Source organism: Diabrotica undecimpunctata, chromosome 3 (genome assembly GCF_040954645.1).
Source record: "Diabrotica undecimpunctata isolate CICGRU chromosome 3, icDiaUnde3, whole genome shotgun sequence".
Lineage (NCBI taxonomy): Eukaryota > Metazoa > Arthropoda > Insecta > Coleoptera > Chrysomelidae > Diabrotica > Diabrotica undecimpunctata.
The window spans coordinates 30,240,123-30,264,332 of NC_092805.1; the positions used below are offsets into that span (position 1 = coordinate 30,240,123).

The following is a 24,210-nucleotide window of genomic DNA, read 5'->3' on the forward strand; positions in this document are numbered from 1 at the left end:
TAAAATCGTAGCAAAGTAGCAAATTAAAAGACAACAGGTTCTCAGATACAATCAGTGAATGATCAGATGAAAAATTATTTCAGCCAAAATCATAGCTTGTAGACGAACAAGCTGTACAGACCTAAGTCTCTCTTGTCAAAAAGAGTTTGGTTTTCTCCAAACTCTCACTCTTCTTGAATAAGGATGGCGACAAAACAAAAAGGGTAGAGACAAAACCTAGCTTCATTTGTGAATAACCCAAAACTCCATTATTGTAAACCCCAATGCACATGTATCCTCTTTAATCTGAGTACACGATTTCAATAAAGTAAGATAAGTATCCTGAATGGACGTCTGACGTACAGGTCAGCTTCATGTAATCTATTCCTCAAAGTTTAGTCACATACAGAAATGCTGTGGGTATTTTTTAAGGCCTCACAGAGTTAACATGCAGTTATATGCACATTTCGACGAGTTAATTCTACCACATACCGATCTTATCGAGAAGTAGTTGCACGTTGACGACCTTCATGTCTTTCAACGACATTACCAAATTGTTCATATCTAAGCCACATTCGCGAAATCACACTCCAAGAGACGACATTTTTTTTTCAAACGCACTTTTTTAGTACAATTTAAAGCGATCAATCGTACGAATTTTAGGTGCTGTCACTTTTTCCTTAATAAAACAGTGCAATTAATAGAATATTTCCATGTCACACTTTGATTTGTATCGAAAAAGTTTTCAAATTGAATGGTAATGATGTATTAGCAAAAAAGTGTTTTTATTGAAAAAAGTGGAACAATAGTGTTTTTGGACATTTTTTATGTGTGTATTACAATTAGTAATGAAACCATTTGACATTTCTCTAATAATATTTATACTTTTCAATTACTTGGAATTTCCGAAAGTCTAATTTCGATAGAAAACTGGGTATTCGTCAATTACTGAACAATAAACTTGAGCTATTAAAACATAGTTAATTTGTTAATGACCTGGCTAGTAAATACATCACTAAGGACGAAACAGGTCAAAGATATGCTAGTTAGTGTTTTAAAGTTTTGATTTACGTGAAAAACGCAAGAAAGTTAATAAAAATGAGATTAAAGGTAAGGTTTGTCAATTTTGTTTAATACTGGCGTTACCAGATTGTATATATTGATTCGATTTTATTTGATTCATCTGAAAAATATTTTCACTAATGAGAAATGACTCACACAGTTTTTTTGATCTATTTTTACATTGTCTCTAAGTTTTTTTTGTAAATTCTCAAATACTTACTTGCAGATAGTGAAATGACCAAATCATAAGCTGTTTTCAAAATATAATTTTTAAATCAAATAAACAATCCGAGGTCCGGCGCTCCTAGCTTTGACTAATGAATACACAGGTCTGACTTAAGGTCTTCGTCAAAATCCAAATAAATGACGTTTTTCGGCCTTTGATTACAGAATTTTCGTTAAACCTACGAGAGACAAATGTGGTCAGGAAAACGTCAAAACTGAAATTCATGAAATCGTGGTTTGAGCAATCAGCTTAACCAGGTTTAATAACACGTTATTTTTGAATTTTAACGTTTATTGGTTATATATATATATATATATATATATATATATATATATATATATATATATATAAATATATATATATATATATATATATATATATATATATATATATACAAGGATTTCCACAGTTTTCACTGTATTCCTTCACTCAACCGTTTTCTCCAATTTTTCCTGTTTAGGAAATTTCCCTTCCTGTAGGTTTCTTCTACTCATTGCTTCATCCACTTCATCTCTGAAAGATCTTCGGAGTCTGCCTCTCTTTCTTCTTCCTATCGGGCTCCACTCTGTTATTTTATTTATCCACCAATCTTGGTCTGCTCTCCTGACATGTCCGTACCAGGTTAACCTCTTCTCTTCGATGTAGTCTATTATGTCGGAGTTCATTCCCATTCTCCTCTTAATCTCCATGTTATTTATTCTATCTCTTCTTGTTACTCTGCAGCTTTTCCTTAGGAATTCCATCTCTGTTGCTCTTATTTTTTTTGGTTTTCTTATTTATTGTTCAATTTTCACACCCATAAATGAGGATACTTCTTGTCATGGTATTATATATTTTTTTCTTTGTTTTCATGCTGATGTTCTTATCCCATAGTACCGGGTTCAATTTTCGTATGCAGTCTCTTGTTTGTCCTAGTCTATTTTTTATATCTTCCTCCGTTATTCCTTTGTTTGATATTATAAAGCCTAAATACTTATACTTGTCTGTTCCTTTGATTTGTTTACCTTCGCCTATTTCCAGCTGTTTTATTTCTGTATTCTCCGTTGTTAGGTATTCAGTTTTCTTTAGGTTTATTTCTATCCCATTCTTTGTATATTCCTGCTCCAGTTTTCTCATCATAAAACTGAGGTCATCCTCGTCTTGTGCGATCACTATTTGGTCGTCGGCAAAACTTAGCGTATATAGATATTCGTTCCTTACTGGTATACCCATTCCTTCGCACTTTCTTTTCCATGGTTTCAGGGTTTTCTCCTGGAATATTCTGAACAGGGTGGGGGATGTGAAGCAACCCTGTAGTAGTCCCTTTGTCGTCTTAAATGGACTTCATATTCTATTGCCCGTTTTGATAGCTACTTCGTTATTCTTGTAGAGTGATTTTACCGCGTTTATAATCTTCGTGGAACTTCGATGTCTTCCCATAGCTTGGTTCTAGGTATTGAGTCATATGCCTTCTTAAGATCAACAAAAGCCAGATGGACGGATCTATTTTTGGCCATTCTTTTTTCTATTAGTTTTTCGACCGTATAAATGTGATCTAAGCATGCTTTCCCCGCTGTGAAACCTGCCTGGTCTTCTCCGATTTTATCTTGTTTATATATTTCTAATTTTTCCTTTATGGTCTTTGTATACACTCTGCCTATAGACGATATAATGCTGATTCCCCGATAGTTTTCGCAGTTTTTTCTATTTCCTTTCTTGTATATTGATGTCATATATGCTTGGGTCCATTCTGCCGGTAAGTCTTCTCCATTCAGTGCTCTCTCAAACATTGTATGTATCATACGGAATAACTTTTCCGATCCGTTTTTTATCAATTTATTTGGTATTCCGCCGGGACCTTCTGCTTTTTTGTTCTTTAGAGTTTTGATCGTTCTTTTTACCTCAGCTAGGCTTAATTCGATTTTGTCATGTGTGTAGATTTCTATTCCGTCTATTTCTGATTCTTTGAATTCGGGGCGGTATTCGGTTAGCAATTTTTTATAGTATTCTTGCCATTCGTTTTCTTTGATTTGACCGATCTTGATTTTCTCTGTCTTATTTCTTTGGAGCGACTTTAAGATGCGCCATGACTCTGAATTTCTCGTTCCTCCTATCTCTGTGCATGTTTTTCCCATCTTTCATTTTTTTCATTTGCCACTTTTCTTTTCACTTCTCTATTTTTTTTCCTGTATAGTTCCAAGTCCTCATAGTTTTTTGTGTTCAGGTATTTTATATGGAGTTCTTTTTTCTCTTTTATGCATGTTAGTGTGTCTTCGGTTAATTTCGTAGTTTGGTGGGTGTATTTTTGGTCCACTTCTCCAAGAGCTTCTAGGGCTGCTGTCTTCATGCAGGTTTTTATGTGTTATTGTTTTTATATTTTCGTAATTAAAAAAAAAGTTTAGTCTTTATTCTCACATGGTAAGGTATTTTGATATATTTAGAATGGCACAATGCGTTAGCTCTTTTAAATTTATATAATTTTGAAGAGCATTTTTTATTGCAGTAGCATTTTATAAAACCTTGTCCCTCAAATTTGGAATCTTTTGCACTGATTTCTCTTAGAGTCAGCTTAGCGTCGGACACATCTTCGAAATTAAGAAAATTCTCTCTGAATTCTTTTATTTGATTCGTCTAAATAAGTGTTTGTTTTTCCGTGTTTTATTTCTACTCTGTATAAACCGTCAACTATTTTATCTTGTATTATACCCAAAACGTTTCGAGTTTCTACTTTCTCTCTATCAACTCTGGGAATAGATATGATTACAGTTTTCCTAAATGCAACTTTTGATTATTTAGTTGTTTAATTGCATTAAACTGATTATGTAGACATTTAATCGCCTCTTCTTTATTTATTTTTATATTTTCTGCCCAACGCATACATGTAACTTTACTTTCGAAGTCTTCATAGTCTGTACCAAGTGTGCTGTCAGTACACACAACATGTATAACCTGACCGACGTTTGACGTAGTCTTTCAGCCACTTCTAGGATCGTCTAGGTAAAGCCCAAAATAGATTATTTTTGTTACAACCGACGTTTGACTGAAAAGTTTAGGAAGTTAGGCCGAAAATGGAATTTATTTTGGAGTGCCCAAAGACTTTGGTCAAAACTAGGATAAACTTCTTCTTCTTAGCCTTCTGTCGTCCATGTTTGGACATAGGCCTCTCCCAACTCCTTCCATCGGTCTCTATCCTGAGCAACATATTTCCAAATTTGTTCCGGCTATTCTTTTAATATCATCAACCCATCTCATTTGTGGTCTTCCTCTTGGTCGTTTACTTTCGTAAGGTATCCAATGTTGTATTCCAACGTTGGTCTTTTTGTCTAGCAGTGTGGCCCGCGAAGCTCCATTAAAGTTTGGCAATTTTTGTTGCTATGTCCTCGACTTTTGTTTTGGATCTTACCCAGTCGTTCCTCTTTTTATCTGACAGTCGTATACCTAACATTGCTCTTTCCATTGTTCTTTCTGTTGTGGCTAGTTAATTCATGTTTGCCTTGGTTAGGGTCCAGGTTTGACATCCATATGTCATGATAGGAAGGATGCATTAGATGAACACTTTGCTCCTCAAGTATTGGGGTATTTTGCGGTTCTTAAGTATCCAACCAAGTTTTCCAAATCCCGCCCATGCTAGTCTTGCTCTTCTAGTAATTTCCACACTTTGGTTCTCTTTGTCAAGTCTCAGGATTTGGCCTAGGTAGATATATTCCTGGATTTGTTCTATCTCACTGCCATTTATAGTGTGTGTGTGTGTGTGATCTGGGGTCATCTGTGTTTGTCATTATTTTTGTTTTTTTCGTATTCATTTTTAGGCCGACGTATTGGGAGCTGGCTGCTAGTTCCCCCATCATAATTTGCAGTTCCTCGAATGTGCTCGCTATAATCACTATGTCGTCAGCGAATTAGGGCTAGGTTGAAAAGCTTTGGCGATATTACGTCTCCTTGTCTCACTCCTCTCTTAATGGGGATGGGATTTGTATTTTCGTCTAGCTGTACTATCATAGTTGCATTTTCATATATATTATGTATTAGTTGCCTATATCTCGAATCTGTTCTACAATTATTAATAGCTTGTTCTATAGCCCACATCTCGATACTATCAAACGCCTTTTCATACTCGACGAAGGCAAGAAATACGGGTAGTTGGTATTCATTTGCCTTCTCTATCAATGTTCTCATTGTCAGCAGATGGTATGATGTACTATATCCTTTGCGGAAGCCGGCCTGTTCAACCGGTTGGTAATTGTCCATTTCGTAGGTTAACCGGTTGTTAATAATTCTAGGATAAACTAGTCACGTATATATTATCATCATCATTTTCAGCGTATTCTACCGATTATGGTGCAGCCTCCTTTACATAGTCATTTTTCGTTTTTTTCCACGATTGTCTAATACTCGCTTTTTTGTACCAGGTTATACCGGCTTATTTTCTTATGTCATAGTTCCATTTCAAATTTGGACGTTTTCTTGGTTTTTTGACGTTTCTTGGATACCACAGTGTAATTTTAGTGGACCATATTTTGTCAGTTCTTCTTGCTAAATGTCCCTTCTACTGCCATTTTAAAGATTTAACTCTGTGGTTAACATCAGTGATCTTGGTTTTCTGTCTGATCCATTCTATTGTTTTCGATCTCTCTTTGTTATACCCAGCATGCATACACCGATTAAATGCTTTTTTTCTTCGGGTGGAGTAACATCTTTGATCTGAATATAACTGCATTTCTATCAAAAGATGCGCAAGCCAGTTTCATTCTTCTATCGATTTCTGGAAGTAAGGAGTCAGATTTAAATATTAATTGTTCCAGGTATACATACTCGTCTACTGTCTCAAGTGCCGTGTTGTTTATCATTACATCTTGGACATCCACTAGCTCGTTGTACGTGTTTTTTTAGGTTGTAAGTTCGTTTTTAGGCCAACTTCATTGCTAGTTGCATCAGCTGTGCAGCATCTAATGCATGTTAGTAGATATAGGTCTGTAGTTTTTGATATCCTCTTTGCTACCTTTCTTATGAATAAGAATTATATTTGCTCTATTCCAGTGGTTTGGTATGCATCTTCATAATAGGAAATTTCGTTAATATGCCTGCTAAGATTTTCCAGGTTTTTTGCCAGCGGATTTAAGCAGTTCGTCAAGTTCAATTTTAGGCCAACTTCATTGCTAGCTTCATTTAGGTCACTTATAGGCTTTTATAGTTCTCCAAGATTATAAGCGATCTACAAATCTTAGATGGCTGAGGTATTCTCCATCAATGGATAGGCCTTTATTCTGCCAGTTCATTTTGCTGAATATATTTTCTAAGGTTGCAATGAAGCTTTGGTGATATTGCTTCTCCTTGTCCGACGCCTCTGGTAGTGGGAAATTCTTGAGTGTTTTGATTAATTTTTACCTTAGCTTTTGCTTGTTTGTATATACATATTTGCTAAACTGTCTATGCACAGTTTGTCAATGCCTTGGTTGGTCAAAGCTTCTACTACTGCCTTAGGATATATAGAATCGAAAGTTTTCTCGAAATCTATGAATCTTAAAGCTAGCGGTATTTCATATTCTTTAGCTCTACTCATTATTTCTCTAAACGTATAAATATGATCCAGAGTACTGAATTCACTTCTGAGGCTAAACTCCATTCGTTTTACAAATTCCCATCTGTCAACAAACGCACGTGAAAGCCAAACAGGGTCGTACTGAGGTATATTATATGATTTTTAAAAATATTTACCCTTGAAACTATTAGTGTAAGAATTTTTTGAAATTTAATCACTGTGAGCAAAATTTAGTGTTCCATTGAAGGAAAATGTGCTAAAATAAAATATTCATTAACTGAGAGATACACAACAAAGTAAACATTTTGAATAAAAAAGCAACACGCTACAATTTGAATTTAAACAGACTGGCAAGTTTGGATCTGTAATATGAGAATCCGTCTGGCTTAAGGCAATAAATTATATTTAATAGCCTCTTGACGAATGAGAGGGCAAATATCAATACGTGCTTATGTTTACAGATGGGAATTTGCTAAATGAATATACTTTAGTTCTGAAGCTTGCCGTCTCGCATCTAATGCATCTGTTGTTGACGATCTTTGGAAATATATTATTTATGATTGGTAGTAGACATATAGGTCTGTAGTTTTTGATATCTTTTTTACTAGGTACCTTTCTTATGAATGAGAATTATGTTTACTGTATTCCAACGGACTGCTTTGCATCTTGATCTTAGATAGTTAGTAAATATACCTGATAAGATTTTACAGGTTTTTTTTGCCAGCATATTTAAGCAGTTCCACTGTTATGCCATCTATTTCACCTGTTTTACCGCATTTCATTTTTGTAATTGTCGATTCTACTTCTTTCGAAAGGACTTCTGGAACATCTTCTTGGTTACTGATTGCTTTTTCAAGTGTTTCAGAGGATTTGTATAGTTCGCTGTAGAATTTAGTCACGAGTTGTATTATTTCGTTCCTGTCTGTAATTCTGGTGCTTACGTTTGTTAGAGCAACGCTTTGCTTTTTCCCAATGAATAATGATTTTTTTGTTTTCTTATAGTTTTTTCTGTTTTCGATTACATTTTCTTCCAGTCTTTCATTGTATTCTCTGTATGCCGCTACTTTATTTCATTTCCCGTCTTTGTTTTCGCATTATTCTGATCTTATTAGACAGTTTCCTATGTTCATTTTGTTGTTGCGGGACTCTGATTTCTTTAGCACTATCAAGAATAATTTCCATTAATTGAGAGCTGCCGATTTGGTCATGTTATCTTTCATTTATTGTCCTTTGGTAGTGAGTTAAATTTTCTTTTAGATTGTTAATATCTATACCGGTTACTTTTGGTTTTGTGAATAATTTTTTCTTTCTAGTTTTGGATCTAGAATAATTTTTACTTTGATTAGTCTATGGTTGGGTTTTTCTTGAAGAATATATGTGATTTGCAATAGGCATGTTTGGATAGTGTTCAAACTAAACCAGTCTTTTTCCCCTTTCCTTTCTCTCACCGACTCCATATTTTCCCATAACTTGTTCCTTATCGTTTCTCCATTCGACTTTGGCATTAAAGTTACCTATTAATTACTGTGAGAGTGGAACAGAGACGAATGGAACAGTCTATGCTAAGAGTGACGTTGCGGAACCGAATAAGAAACGAAGATATGCGAAGAAGGGCGAGTATTGCTGATATTATGGAACACATAGCGGAACTAAAATGGAACTGGGTAGGCCATGTAGTGGGAGAGTTACAAAGAATGGAGGAGTTTAAGGGAGGCCTATGTCCAGCAATTAGCCTGATAAATGAAGGCTGGATGATGATGATTATGATAATGATTAATTTCTTGAAATGACTTTTATTCTTATTTAATGCTTCAGTTATGTTACTGTAGATTTCTTCGGCAGTGTTTGTAATCGTTGGGGCGTAGATTTGTCTTCTTCTTCTTGCAGTACCGTCTCCTATCGGAGGTTGGCTACCATCACAGCAATCTTTACTTTGTTGGCGGCAGCTCTGAACAACTGTATTGAACTGCACCCATACCACTCCCTTAAATTTTGCAACCAGGAAATCCTCCTACGTCCCACATTTCTCTTTCCCGAGATTTTTCCTTGGATTATGTCTAAGCAGAGAGTACTTTTCTCCTCTCATTATGTGTCCCAGATATTCCAGTTTTTTCGTTTGTATAGTTTTTATGACTTCGCATTCCTTCCCCATCTTCAGCAGAACATCTTGATTTGTTACTCTTTCTGTCCATGGTATTTTCCACATTCTCCTGTAACACCACATCTCGAATGCCTCAATGTTTTTGATGTTTATCTTTTTCAGGGTCCAGGCTTCCATGCCGTACAGCAGAACGGAGAAAACATAGCACCTTAACATTCTCGTTCTTAAGTTTATATTTATGTCCCGGCTGCATAGGAACTTTTTCATTTTGACAAACGATTGTCTCGCTATCTCTATTCGCCTCTTGATTTCTCTTGTCTGGTCATTAGTATCAGTAAAGCAAACCCCTAAATATTTGTAGGACGTAACTCTTTCAACTGGCTGATTATTTATGGTTAAATTCACAGTGGCGTAGATTTGTATAATTTATATATTGTATCTCTTCAACGGTTTAACTCACAAGTGACGATAGATACACATTCAAAACATGTCTTGACTAACTTCCGGCCATAACAATTATTTACTTCCGGTTGAAATTGTTGTTGACAGCCGGTTCATTTCGATGCACAACTTTGCTTGCAAAATAAAAATTCATACAGAAAAATGATTTTATAATAAATTAATAAAGAATGTCGCCCCTATATATAATTAAATCCTCGTTTGGATTTGTTGAGTCTAGAGGTCTAAACTATTTTTACAAAAATTTTTCATTGCTTCTAATTTTTTGCCATTTTTTTTCACCTTATTTGAGTATTTGCTACAATATCCATTCAACCGTATTTTCTGAAGACATTTTGGTCTTCATTTTCGCTTTTTTAATCCTAACGATCTTTGCAAGCCTTTTGCTGTTCATTCTGTGCAAGTAGCCTAACCAGATAAGTTGTCTCCTTTATATAAACTGAGATTATGAGTGAGTTATTCAATATTCAGTTCTCCCCTAATTACGTAAATTTAATTAATTTCGTTTTAAACATCGTCACCCCGCCTTATGCCTCTTATTTAATTCATGTGGTTGTTCCAAGTATTTCAATTAAAACATCTCATAATGCTAGTCATATTTTTCCCAATTTAATTGAATTTTCGCTTTCATGTTTTAACGTATTTTTCTTATATTTTTGTTCCTTCCTTTATAAAAACACTTTCAGAAAATAAAATCGTTAATATTATAACTTATTCTTCAAAGTACTGCTGATGGAGATTTGTATGTAGATAAACGATGTCGTACAATTTGTAGTTGACATTCCAAGTACAACCAAGTACAAGTTTACATACTACATTCTCAAAGAAAACATATCGATTTGTAAAAATATAGTTGAAATCGGAAGAAAACAACATCGTCTGATTCAGATATCATAAATCAGTCGTCTGGTTATCCTATCGACCAACAAACAGAAACAAACAACTTTATAAAATCATATAAATTACTTTTATAAGGTTAAAAAGGGAAGAGTTTGAAAAATACCAGTCGCAAAAAGTTAAATATTCTGCAAGACTCGCTTTGTTCAAGACGTTATTTATGTACACAGTCTATGAAGGTTGGCGTATAAATGTATTCAAAAATTCGATCGATTTTCTGTGACCTTCTTGGCATTTATTTCCTTTGGAATAAAGTGTGTTTACTCAAGAACTTTAAAAGATGTAAAATACACTTTGGTTGTTGAATAGGATATAATAAAAAATGTGTTATAAAACAGTGTTAGTATTGTCATTATATTTATTATATATAATCTAGAATGAAGCTTGATATGTCTTTACTGGACAGTTATAATAATATTAATATCGTATGGCATTTTTTCCGAAGGGATACTTTCGGACAGTAGCTGTTTCAAGTAGATGCACTCACTATTTCATGGGACCGACGGCAACGTGCCCGTTGAATAGCTCGTATCATTTTTAGAAATGAAAAGTTACTGCATGATGCAAAGCTAAACGTGCTAATCAAAATTGTTGACATGCTGTTTTCACTCAATTCTCTTTCTTAAAGCATGTAACTCTATCTGTTCAGCTCTTATATGTGCGCTTACTTTCTAACATAATTTGTGTATCCTGGTCTACTTCTTAATGTCTGTATCTCAGTTATTCTTAACTCTCTTGATTATGGACGTTTTGGCTAAGAGTCGCACTCATGTTTTGTAAATCAAGACCTACACGTACGCGTACTTTAGCGTACACTAAAGTATTTGTTATTTCAGACAAGATCTTTAAGATATACCGACATTTTCGTCATCATCATCGGCTCGTGAACACTTTGTTCGATGTATCTGAGTCTGAATTCCCTCCTTGGTCTTCTTCCTATTTATGCCTATTTAGTTAGGTTTTCGCCTTTGTGAATAATTTGTAGGAGGTGTTATCAAACGTTGCCTCTATATCAAGAAATACACTAAGTATCACCTTTTGGTTTTGCAGAAGTATTTCACCGTCTATACAAGATAGTACAGTGGCGTTTTCGTAGAGAGTCAATTCACTGCTCAATTGACATACTGTCCCTAATGTATCGAAATTTCAACAAATACACCATCCCTAATGTAGAGTCTTCAGTACAAATGTCATCAGCCTTAAATATGTATCTTAGATACTTAGCTTTTTCCTGCCCGATTTTGGCAGGTTGGTTACAAAGTATACCCTTTTCTTTTGATGATAATGAAATATTGATTTATTGTTTTGATTATTAAAGAAAGCGCTGTTTTTTTTGGACATAGGCCTCTCCCAACTCCTTCCATCGATTTCTATCCTGAGAATGAAATATCCAAAAAGCATAATAATGCCAATCATTGCGCCGGAATCCTTCTGCGGCCTTACAAAGGCAGTAACAAGAACAGCTACAAGAAAGTGGGTAGCACACAAATCTCTAGATAGTCGCCAAAATTTACAGCAGACCTAATAAGCAAAGACCAAAGAAAACCAGAAAAATCTTTTGAATCTGTTTTCTTGTTCAAGTTAAATATCATTTTTATATGGGAATGAGCTATTGGTTATAAAAAAAACTAACATTTTATAATTATTATTTGACGTTATACAGAGGACCCCAAATAGGTAGCGAAAATTACATGGTAGTAACAAAAACACGATTAGAAATGAAAAAGAAGAAAAAGACTAGTACAGAAAAGGAAAAACCAATTAAAAAGGAGATGATAAAAATTTATAATCTAAGAAATAAAGAAATGGCAAAAATATTTAAGAAAAAGTAAACGAAAAACGTGATTAATAAAAGAAACAGACGACAATAATGATATAAACAACCTATGGAATAACTACAAGCCCCTGCTACTGGATGCTGCTAAGGAAGTATGTGGAACAAGTAAAAAATACTCAACAAAGAAACAGACAGCATGGTGGTCGAAATAAATAAAATAGCAAGTAAAAGTGAAGAAAAATTTAAATAAAATTATGTTATAAAATCAGTACAGAACAAGTCATATTATAAAAATTCTGAATTTGTATTATATTGTATATATATTTGTATATATTTTATAAGATAATTTTATTTAAATTTTAGGTTGTAAAAGTTTTTTAAATATGTGTTTTGTGTGAAAACGTTTTAAAACAAACAATTTTTTGGACAGTTTTCGCCATTATTATTTGTAGGAGCCAGATGAGTTTTTTATTCCATTTTCTAAACATCATGACAATTAACCTCAATTAGTCACCCTGATGATGCAAATAAAGATTTGCGAGAGCTTGGTAAACTAAAAAGAGTTCTTTGTCCTGTCTTCCGCTGCATACCCAAATATTTCTGTTTGTAGTCTAACTGATCAGCGTTGATTAGATAGGTATATATACATATATATATATATATATATATATATATATATATATATATATATATATATATATATATATATATATATATATATATATATATATATTTATATAGTAAACTCTTAAATATTGGGGAAATCTGCAAGAAAGACTCTAATGTGTATCAATTGTTTCGCCGAACGTTTTCGCCAAAGAGAATTAATTTGGCTTCTTCAGGGCTGAAAGAGAATAAATTTTAATTAGCTACCATATATTATCTATTAAAACATTATTGATCTTACCGTAACTTAGAATTGTAGAGTTAGAATATTAAAAAACTTTGCTAGTAACATAGTGGTGTTTTTTGTTACTATGTGCAAAAAAAAGTTTTTTATTAGGTTTGAAATGTATGGTAGCTTTGAACTTGACACGTAAAGGCTTACCCAAGGTTAATCGAAAAACCCAATGTAACTACATTTAAAAGGAGGTAATTCTCTATATATATATATATATATATATATATATATATATATATATATATATATATATATATATAACTCTACGATAACTTAACATTAAAGATTAACAACTAAACGAGAGAAACGAAACAAAAAATACAAGAAAAACTGTTAGAGCACTACTGTTCATTTAATTTTAACCGATGGCTTCATTTGAATGTTGGTTTAAGCTCTTTCGAGGCTCAAACCACACTAATCTTTTCGATTGTTTTCTATCAGCTCTAGGATGTCATAATTTTCACATGTGGCTTATTGTCGTACATGTGTTTCTTTGGAATGTAGGGAGGAGGTACCATTATTGAGGGAATTAGCGAGCGGAACAAGGACAGACCTTTTTTAAAAAAGGATTACTTTTTTCTTTTTCTTTAAAAAACAAACAAACAAAAAAAATGGAAAGAAGAATGGGAATGAAGTTACTGTCTTGTAAGGGGTTTTTATATATATATTTTTTTTTTTTTTTTAATTTTTTTATTTTTTTATTTTTTTTATTTGTTTTGCATGATGAGAGAGAGAAAAAAACCCTTACAAGACAGTAACTTCATTCCCATTCTTCTTTCCATTTTTTATGTTTGTTTGTTTTTTAAAGAAAAAGAAAAAAGTAATCCTTTTTTAAAAAAGGTCTGTCCTTGTTCCGCTCGCTAATTCCCTCAATAATGGTACCTCCAAGTACCTCCTTTCTGCATTCCAAAGAAACACATGTGAAACACAATAAGCCACATGTGAAAATTATGACATCCTAGAGCTGATAGAAAACAAACGAAAAGATTAGTGTGGTTTGACTCTCGAAAGAGCTTAAACCAACATTCAAATGAAGCCATCGGTTAAAATTACATGAACAATAGTGTTCTAACAGTTTTTCTTGTATTTTTTGTTTCGTTTCTCTCGTTTAGTTGTTAATCTTTAATGTTAAGGTATCGTAGAGTTTTCATAACATCTAAAAAAACCTACAAATGGTTTTTGTAAGTATAAACCCTGTTGGTTGTTTACTTATAGTCTAAAATCTTTTTTATTTGTAGTGAACTGATGATGCTTTTAAAAATAAAAGCGAAACGTATTCGAATAAATCAATAAAGTAGTTGACGACTTTTGTTTGCCAATTATAATTATTGACCGATAAAACCTCTGCTATTCAACCATTGAATATATTTTAAATATATACATATATATATATATATATATATATATAAATTATAAACAGTCCATAAAATAACTATATTTAAAAATTTTTGTTGTGTACAATTCTTTAGTATCGTTGTGTAAATATGTGTACGTGTCCTTAGGGAAAAACTGGATGAGCTATGGACGACTTTACGAGTAGCTTTGTAGCTACGGAAATAAAAAAAAGAATAAAATAGCAAAAACCACTTATTTTATTATATTATATACAAAAAATTGTAGTTTACTCGTAAAAATTGCTTATGGTTTGGAAGGTAAAATAAATATTTTATTTTAAAATTATGGTTTCTTTGATAAAAGCTGAGATATAATGAAATAGTTTTAGAAAATGGAATAAAATAATTCATTGATAAGAAATACCAAACGATTTAAGTACATACATTAGGATCCTAATATTTAGCACTTGTAGATAAAAAATATAAAATTTAAGTAGGATTTAATCTACTTTTTCTTTTAGATCAAGCAGGATGCTGGGACATCGTTATGCATTATATTATTATGCTTTCCCACTTTCCTGTATGGATTACCTAAAAATCGACAAAAACGAAGCTTTATGGACTCTTTTATGGGAAGAGGATTTTATAATCAAGGCGATGAGGGTTCTGATCTAATTCAATCTTTCTTACCACAACCTCATCAGATTAGTTTCCAACATAGTCAAAATGGTGATTTTATATTACACGTTCCTTTTGAAGAGGAGGCGGAGGTGAAATTTCTGAATGAATATCAAAAGCCAGATTGTCCAAATAATCAAGGTGTGGAATTTATTCCATACCCCCCGAGAGCACCAACAAAGTATCCGTCGGAAGATACAGTATCAGATAGCGATATAGTGGTCAAAAACCCATCAGAAGCAGGAAAAATAAACCAAGAAACAAGTGGTTCTACATCAACTTTAACCGATAGTCCAATGTCTGTTAACGTTCCCTTAACTAGCATATTAGATAGCAAAGAATCTACAGATGTGTCCACAGCAGTATCCAAAGATACAGATTTATCTGTAAAAGATACACAAGATATTAATATTGCAGTTCCTCCTGCTACTCATTCTTCTGAAACAACTATTACTCAAGACAATTCTGATTTAAAGGCAGAAATAGATAATATATTTCAAAAAGGAACTGATACAGAACTTTCTACAAACGTAAACATATCTGATAATGATGACCTCAATCCTGTAATTCCAATAATTCCTGTTAACACACAAACAGATAATGAAAAAACTGTTACGAATACAATTGAGTATACTCAAAATATTGACAATAACAAGCAAGGTTGGATACAGATTCCAAAGTATCATTTTAATCCAGCTACAACTAATTCTGTAGAGAACACTAATGAAGGTAAAGTTTTTGTTTTTGTTTTAGTTTTTTTTTAATGTTTAAACAGAAGTTTTTTTTAATCTACCTCGTTTTTCCTCATCATATATATATATATATATATATATATATATATATATATATATATATATATATATATCATACTACTCTTTCTTTGTCATTATTACCATTCGATTACCATAGCAAGTCGACTTACATGAGTTTGCATTACTTTAACATTTACGTTTCTATCTAAAGTCATACCAATATTAGTCTTCTTTACAGACGTGCAAAGACTTCTCTTACTGTTTCTATTCCTTCCAAAATATTGACACTCAGCAATTATATGCTCTTTTATTTTGGTATTGAAAACCAGGAACGCCATCTTTACCCTTTTACTCCAGTATAAATATAGGATCATCTTCGTATCTGTGCCATAATTTGTTTCATTTTTGGACTAATTTATTTCACCATTTACGGCCTAATTAACAAACCACGTAACTCATATTATCCTGCTTTTACAGGAACAACAAAAAACTAAATAACTTTGACAAAGTAGGCCTTACTGATTTTATATTTTTAATAACACAATAAATATAATTCTAATATTAGTAGGATCTTTTCTCTGTCTAAATATACCTAAAATATAATTCTTTATTGGAGTTAGGAGTTTTTCCAGATTTAGTTATGGCGTTACGTGGAGTTACGGAGTTACTTTACCAGATACGTGGTTTGCAAACTTTCAATTAGGGAGTTAAGTCGTTTTAAACCTAATATTCTAATAATTCGAACTACCTTCATTTGATCCAATGTTACAGAAAATTATCTACATAGGAGAAATAAAATAAGGACAGTACAACTTGGATTAAAAAAGTGTATTACATTTGTTTTAAAAAAATTACTAAGTTTTGTTACATGGGTAAATTATAATAAAATGAGTGATAGTCTTTTGCAATACTCGGTTTCAGTTCTTATAAATGTTGATATTTAGCCGCAGTAATTTTCAGTCTGTCATTGTAGATTAGTTGAAAGTTAGCTTGAAGGAGTTCTTGAACTTTGTTCTGGTAACTGTTTAAAGATTTATTTGGATCTTATGCTTTTCTTTTGGATTTTCTGGATCCTTCATCAACTTTTTCTTTGCTATTATCACACGACGCTAGTAGTTAGAAGTCATCGTTGAAGATCAGTTTGTAGTGTATTTTTCTATTAGCATCATATTTCAAGCATCTGATGTCTGTGACTTTGGGGTCCCCTTTTCTAATATCAGGACGAATTAATTTGAACACCAATGGTTTCGTAAAGTATTTGAAAAAAGAGTAATCCAAATACATCACTTTGTATGGACTACTTTACTTTGCATTTTTGCATGCTTCAATGTAGTCTACCAGCACATTAATTTCTCTGTGTTTTATATATCGTTTTATGGTCGCATACATTGAGTCACACTCCATCTGAGTGTGACCTTTTTCGTGATATTTACCCTCTATACTTATTTTGTGTTTAACGGCCATATGTAAGAGTGCGTTACTCATAATTGCACTTCGGTTTTGATAATTACATCCATCACTAAATATTACAATCTTCGTTACATTTTTCCGCATGGGAAGTTGCGATTTAACAAAATTTGTTAAAATGCTGGCAAATTCATTTGCTTAAAGTTCTTCTTACGTCTCGTTCCAAAGGTAGCAATACCATTTCTTTGTCTTCAGGTCAAAAATAGTGAGGTTGTGTACCGAAAGTTTACGCCTGTAGTAAAGGCCTGAAGCGTTTGATTTCGGGGATAGTAACAGTGATTGAAGATCAACTGTGTATACGTGCTCTTCACTCATTTTATCTTTTAACTTTTCTTCTCTCGCTTCATCTTTCTTTGTTCTGTGGGTTTCAAAATCTTCTATAGTAATGTGATTTAGGTTGTATGCCGTGCATATATCGCACTAATCCTTTTTTTATCTTGTATAAAGACAAATTCAGGTCCTCGAAGGTCTTGTGATATGTGCAAGAAGAAAGTAGCTTATAATCTTTTGCCTTGCACTAGTTTTTTGCATAGAACTGATACAGTTGAGCTTTCGATAACCAACTCGGCTCCAAGTAAAGTTTTTTTGAGTTTGCCCGGTAACAGTGTGATTCAACGTTTAGTAACGTCAATAAAAATTCTTTCAATGATTCCAATCTTTTGTCATCATGTTGCCTTGACATTCTTTTTGTATTTTGTTTTTTTGCTGTATTCTCATTCTTCTTTGTTGGATTCTCATTCGTATTTGGCTCATATTCTTCTTTGTTATTTTCAATTCAGGTTTTGACCATCCACTCACCTAAATCCAAGGTTGAGAGTAATGTTTTCTTGCACACACGGACTTTACTCATTTGATCAATAAATAAGTGATACTTAAAGGAGTAAGATCGTCTTGATATATTTTCTTCTGATCTATCCCGAGCTCTTTGTGTCAAATCCACATCAGTTGAAGTTTTCACTAATCTTTTTAACTCTCTTTCCCTGTTAACGCTCAAAAGTTGTGAAATATCTTTTTCTCTCCTGTTCTGAAACGGTGACATTTAAAAGTCCTTCCTTTACACTTACAAGTAATTTTTTTCATCGTTCTGTTTGGTCAAGGAATGTGTCCTGTTATTTTTCCATTAGTTAATTTCCTTCCCATGTATTCCCTCCCTTGCTCACTTAAAATCTTCAACTGTTACCCCGTCAGTCATCCTCTGAAACTTGATGTCGTTTTTTTCTTTTCCTGTTTGAGAGCTGATCATTAACATCAGAAAACCTATCTAGTTTTTAACTTGTTCATGTAATTCTCTACCACGAGGCTTTACATAATTCTCAGCCAAGGAGTCTTCTATAACTATCTGTATTGGAAATAAAGTGCGGTCATCTTTTACAATGAAACTGACCAAAATATCTCTCGCTCTTTCTTCACTTCATGAATTACTTTTAAATTGTATTTTTTTGGAATTTAGTGAAGGTTGAGATTAACCAATATTAATATATTTTTCAAGTATTGTATATATGTTTCTAAACATTTCGTATATTGTTTAATGTTAAATAGTTTCAGTATTTCCGCATTTTCTGGGCACTGATAGTTATTATTTTTTAAATTTAATCATATATGAGATCGCATATTCCACTTATTATTTTATTTTTCCAACTGTTTATTTAATTTATTGTCTGTATTTCCATTTTTAACATGTAAGTTGATATGGCCAAAGAGAAGATCTGGTACATATGTATGATTACCAGCATAATTCTTTGGAAACTGCTATAGTGTTGTTTTTTTATTATCCTCTTCTTATATCGTCCATTTTTATACATAGGCTTCTTCCAACTCCTTCCATCGATCTATATCTTGAGCAATAGGTATACTTCCAATTTGTTTCGGCTACTTTTTTGATGTCATCCACTCATCTCATTTGTGGGCTTCCTTGTGGTAAGGTATCCAATCCTGTATTGTGACGTTTCAACGTTAGTCTTTTTATCTAGTAGTATAGCCTGAGAAGCTCCATTTGAGTTTGGCAATTTTTGTTTTGATATTCTCGACTTTTGTTTTTGATCTTATCCAGTCGTTCCTCTTTCTTTCTGACAGTCGTATACCTAACATTTCCCTTTTCATTGCCCTTTCTATTCATCATTATCATCATCATCATTATTAGCCGATTTGAGTCCACTGGTAATCATAGGCTTTCCGTAAATAATTCCATTGCATCCGATCTTGAGCACCTTGATTTCAGTTGTGCTGGATGCGTTTGATGGCGTCCGACTACCTTGTTGGAGGACATTCTAAAGTTTTCTTGGTCCATTTTCCATCTCTGACTTTAGTAACATTCCCTGTCCAATTTAATTTTAACGTTATAATTATTTTAACTGCGTCCGTAACACCAGGTTTTCTCCTAACTATTTGATTTGGAACTCTATCTCTGAGCGATATATTCAACATTGACCTCTTCATTGTTATCTGTGCCACTTGTAGCTTATTGATTACTTTACTGTTATGGCTCAATGTTTCTGCTCCATACGTTAGAACTGTTAGAACTCCCAGTTCGAACTGTATACAGTTAGAACTGGGAGTACACATTTATCAAAGACCTTCCTTTTCAAGCACATGGGAATATTCTATTGAAGCTAATTTATTCATATTTGTATTAGTTAGAGTTCATGTTTAATATCCGTATTATGTCGTGATGGGAAGAATGTACTGGTTTAATACTATGCACCTCAAGTAATGAAGTATTTTGCAATTCTTATATATCCAACTTAGTTTTCCAAATCCTGCCCATGTCATTCGTGCTTCTCTAGTGATTTCCGCACTTTGGTTCTTTGTATCAAGTTTGAGAATTTGGCCTAGATAGATATATTATTGGACTTGCTCTATCTCATTACCATTTGTAGTTACACGTCTGGAGATATTTTTGTCATATTAATTTTTAGAACGACGTATTGACGTATTTTTAGAACGATGTCTTTAGCGAAACTGGTGTGGTTCAACTTATTGTCATTAACATTAATGCCATATAATGACCAATTTGTAGTTTTGAAGACGTCTTCTAGGACTAGGTTAAATAGCTTTGGCTAGATATTACGTCGCCTTGTCGAACTCTTTTTTTAAAAGGTATGGGATTTATATTTTCTTCTAGTTGTATTATCATAGTTGTGTTTTTATTTATATTATATATGAGTTGCCCATATCTCGAATCTATTCTACAATTATTAAAAGCTTGTTCTATGGCTCACATCTCGATATTGTCAAATGCCTTTTCATAGTCTATGAAGGCAAGAAATGTGGATAGTTGGTATTTATTTGCCTTCTTTGTCAATGTTCTCATTGTCAGCAGGTGGGCTGGTATACTATATTCTTTGCGAAAGCCAGTCTGTTCTACTGGTTAGTAATTATCCATTTTGTAAGTCAACAGGTTGTTAATATCTCTAATAAAATTTTGTATACTTGACAGAAACGATATAGGTATATAATTCTTTAGGCCATATTTGCCCCTTTTTTTGTGTAAGAGTATTACTAGACTTCTGTTCCAGTATTTAGGGATTTTGCTATTATGGAAACATCTAATAGCTCTATTATTAGGATTGTTACCCTCCTGATTGTTTTGGAAAGTTCAGCAACTAACCTTCGTGTCCTGGATCTTTATTATTTTTTAGCTCTTTTTATACCGAATCCCTCTATATTTAATAGTACTTCTACTCCGACAAGTAGTCCTCAAATGCTCTGCAGTGTGCCAAATTATTGTTCTGGTAAAACCTGTAGTCACACCATGGAAATATTAAAATTAATCGAAAAATTTGACGACGAATTACCCTCAATAACGGCAATGGTAACTTCCGTTCTTTTGCAAACATTCACCTTCGATACTGAATTAGATCCTAAACCGCAGCCTGGACCATCAAAAAAAAAACACACAACAAAAAAAAAAGAAAAAACAATAGCTAGAAAACAACTTTTTAAAAATATAATTATGCTCAATATTATCTCGCCTGGAAATTGTCAGTGAATTAATCCTAATCGAGATACCACTTAAAAAAACGAGCCTCCAGACTCTACCTCATAGATGGTCGGGAAAAAAGTCGATAATAAACTAATAATAGATATGTTAACAAACTAATAATAAATTATATAAATAATATATATATATATATATATATATATATATATATATATATATATATATATATATATATATATATATATAATAAGAAGCCTAAGGGTTCGTTTTTATCGTATTCTTATGAATTTTCAAGAACCCGGTCAACTTTGGAGTTCTGTAAAACCCAGAAAAATTAATAAAATAAAACAAATTTGTCGTGAAAATTATTTGTTAAAAACCCTCTATCATATTGCTCTGATGTCTTTTTATTGTTTAATAACCAGAAAAAAGATACATATAAGGGACAAAAGGAAATTTGTTCAAAAGTTTTTAGTTTTTGTTTATATTTTTTTTTATTTTCCATTTCACGATAAAATATAATAAGAATAAAGTTGTAGACAATTTAATTTACTACAAATAGTGTTTAATAACATTTTCGAGTATTCATGAACTTTGTCAATTTCGAAGCGCTGTAAAATCCAGAGAAATCAATGACATTAAACAAATTTGTAGTGAAAATTACTCTACGAAAAACCCTCTATAATATTCCTTTAAAGACATTTTATTGTAAAATGACCAGAAAATAAATTACAAGGCCCAAAAAAAATTGTTTAAAATTTTTTAGGTATTTTAGTTTATGACTTTTTAATTTTTAATTTTACGATGTGAAGTAGTAAATATAAAGGTGTAAAAAATTTAATTTGCTACAAATAATAAAATTGTCTGTAGGGTAGCTAATTTAAGAGATACAGCGCGAAAACCTTTTTCCAAGATGGCGCACGTGGGACAAGGGTGGCGACCCCACAAACTTTAACATAAACTTATATTAATCACTATCACACACCAACAAAATAAAATTGCGTCTTCTCAAAAATGTTATCTCAATGTAACTTTTCAATGAACTAATATGTATTAAAAAAAATAGTGTCAATTATTTATTTTTTGTTTCAGAGTCCAGCAAGTCAGTGTATAGTTTTACGAAGGACACAATCACAAACATTCCATCGCAAAACAATGTCCACTTCATTGATTACCAGTCAAATAAAAACGAAGATCTCCCTAGTCCAAACTTTAACAATCTTGAAGATCTGCTGAACCGGACTACATTCAACAACATGACTACAGTATATACTAGGTCGACAGATTCACCCTATATACCAAATGGTTTGTCCGCTCCATCTTCACTAAGGTTTACGCAAAACAACTACTTAACAGCCCCAGATCCATCTAATCCACCTGCTCCTTTGAATCGTCAACCAAATACTCTTCTAATAGATGATTGGTTGGAAATGAGTAAGAAGATGTATAATAAACTTGGACCAGAAGATCAGAGGAAAGTGTATGAAGCTAACAAAGCTGTAGTTACAGGAAAATATAGATATGGTAACGACGAAAAATCTGACGTAAAGATGAAGTTACTAAAAGGTAAGTATTTGGTTGCAGATAGAAATAAAGATCCTGTTATCGATATAAGGATTAAAGGAGATGGTAAAAATAGAAGTAGTACCATCAATAACTATTTTAATATAATAAATGCTATAGAAAATGAAACTAAAACAGACTCTGAATTAAGCACAAACGAAATTAAATTGGGAAGTAGACTAGGTATACCAGAAGAAGATAACTTTAATCATAAGTCTTTCCCAGATAAATCAGATGTAAAAAGTTATGCAGACGTGAAGAGTAATTCCAAAAAAGATAATGAACCTTTAAAATATAAAGAAAAAACTGTAGAAAATACGGTTTTATTAAAAAATAATTTAAAAACAAATACAAATGACGCTATAACACCTACACCAGATAAAGACACTAAAACATCGAAAAATGAATCAATCGTTTTATCTCGAATAAAATCGTCAGTTCCAGCATCACTTTCGAATCTTGATAATAAACGACCAAAAAATACCGCAGATTTTGACGATTTTGAAAGACCTGTCATTCCTGATAATGTCCTGGCAATGTTTGATCCTAATTTTGATGACAGAGACACATCTGATAATGAAATAAATGACGACAATGACTCTGCATTGTTAACAACCAAACAGGCTGCTGTTAAAACTACAACACTACCACCACTACCACCACTACCCCGGCCACCTTCACCACCGAAAACACTACCACGTGCACCACTATCAGTACCTCCTACATTAATATCAGCACCCCGTCCACCATCATCACCAGCTTCAAGACCAGCTCCTCCCAGTATTCCACCTGTGCTAAATGAGGCTGCCCAGACCTTATGGTCCAGTGCTAGCAATAACATAGCGGCAAGACCACCTCCAGCTAGGCGACCAATATCTCGGCCTGCTAGACCTATAAATAGACCGACTTCAAATGATATTTTGGCAGAAATTTTCAGTCAAATTGTGGAAGGAGTTTTAAGGACAACTATTACAGAAACAGCTAGAAATTATGGAGGACCGGCGGGTTTGGAATTCGTTAGACAATTAGGTCTTTAAGTTTTGTCTTAATTTTTTTTGTAAATATTTATATAATAGTGGTATTAATAAATTAATTATCTTATGTTATTTGTTCTTTAACTTTTTATGTAACCCTACATATACAGTGTGTCCGTAAAGTATGGAATAAATTCGATATTTTCTAAATGAAAAGCTCTTTTAAAAAAATTTAAAACACGTCGATTTTTAAACTTAATGTTCCACATTTTACAATAAAATTTCATTATACAAGGTGATACACATTACAGTGATGACGTCATCGGCTCTTTTTTTTAAATGTAACACCATGTATTTTAGGACATTTTTAGATCGATAAAAATGAGCTGATTCCAAAAAAGTATAATACTGAGATATGCGCTTAGAGAATTAATTTTTATTGATTTATAATATTAATAAATTATAAATAAATATAATAAATAACTTAAAGTAATCCAGTAATTAATACATAACTTAATCTTAAATGTTCAATTGTAGCCCTTGTTGTATTTGACAGTAACTCAAACGTTGTACAAATTCTTG

At 32.7% G+C, this 24,210-nt stretch overlaps 1 protein-coding gene across 1 annotated transcript; it reads left to right on the forward strand.

Moving 5' to 3' along the window:
• Positions 1–773: 773 nt before the first annotated feature.
• On the forward strand, positions 774–23,760 carry LOC140436614 (uncharacterized). The gene is made up of 3 exons (XM_072525582.1): positions 774–1,089; positions 14,776–15,661; positions 22,184–23,760. The coding sequence occupies exons 1-3, from the start codon at positions 1,078–1,080 to the stop codon at positions 23,689–23,691; spliced, it is 2,406 nt and encodes an 801-aa protein (XP_072381683.1). The 5' UTR covers positions 774–1,077; the 3' UTR covers positions 23,692–23,760.
• The last annotated feature ends 450 nt before the right edge of the window (positions 23,761–24,210 follow it).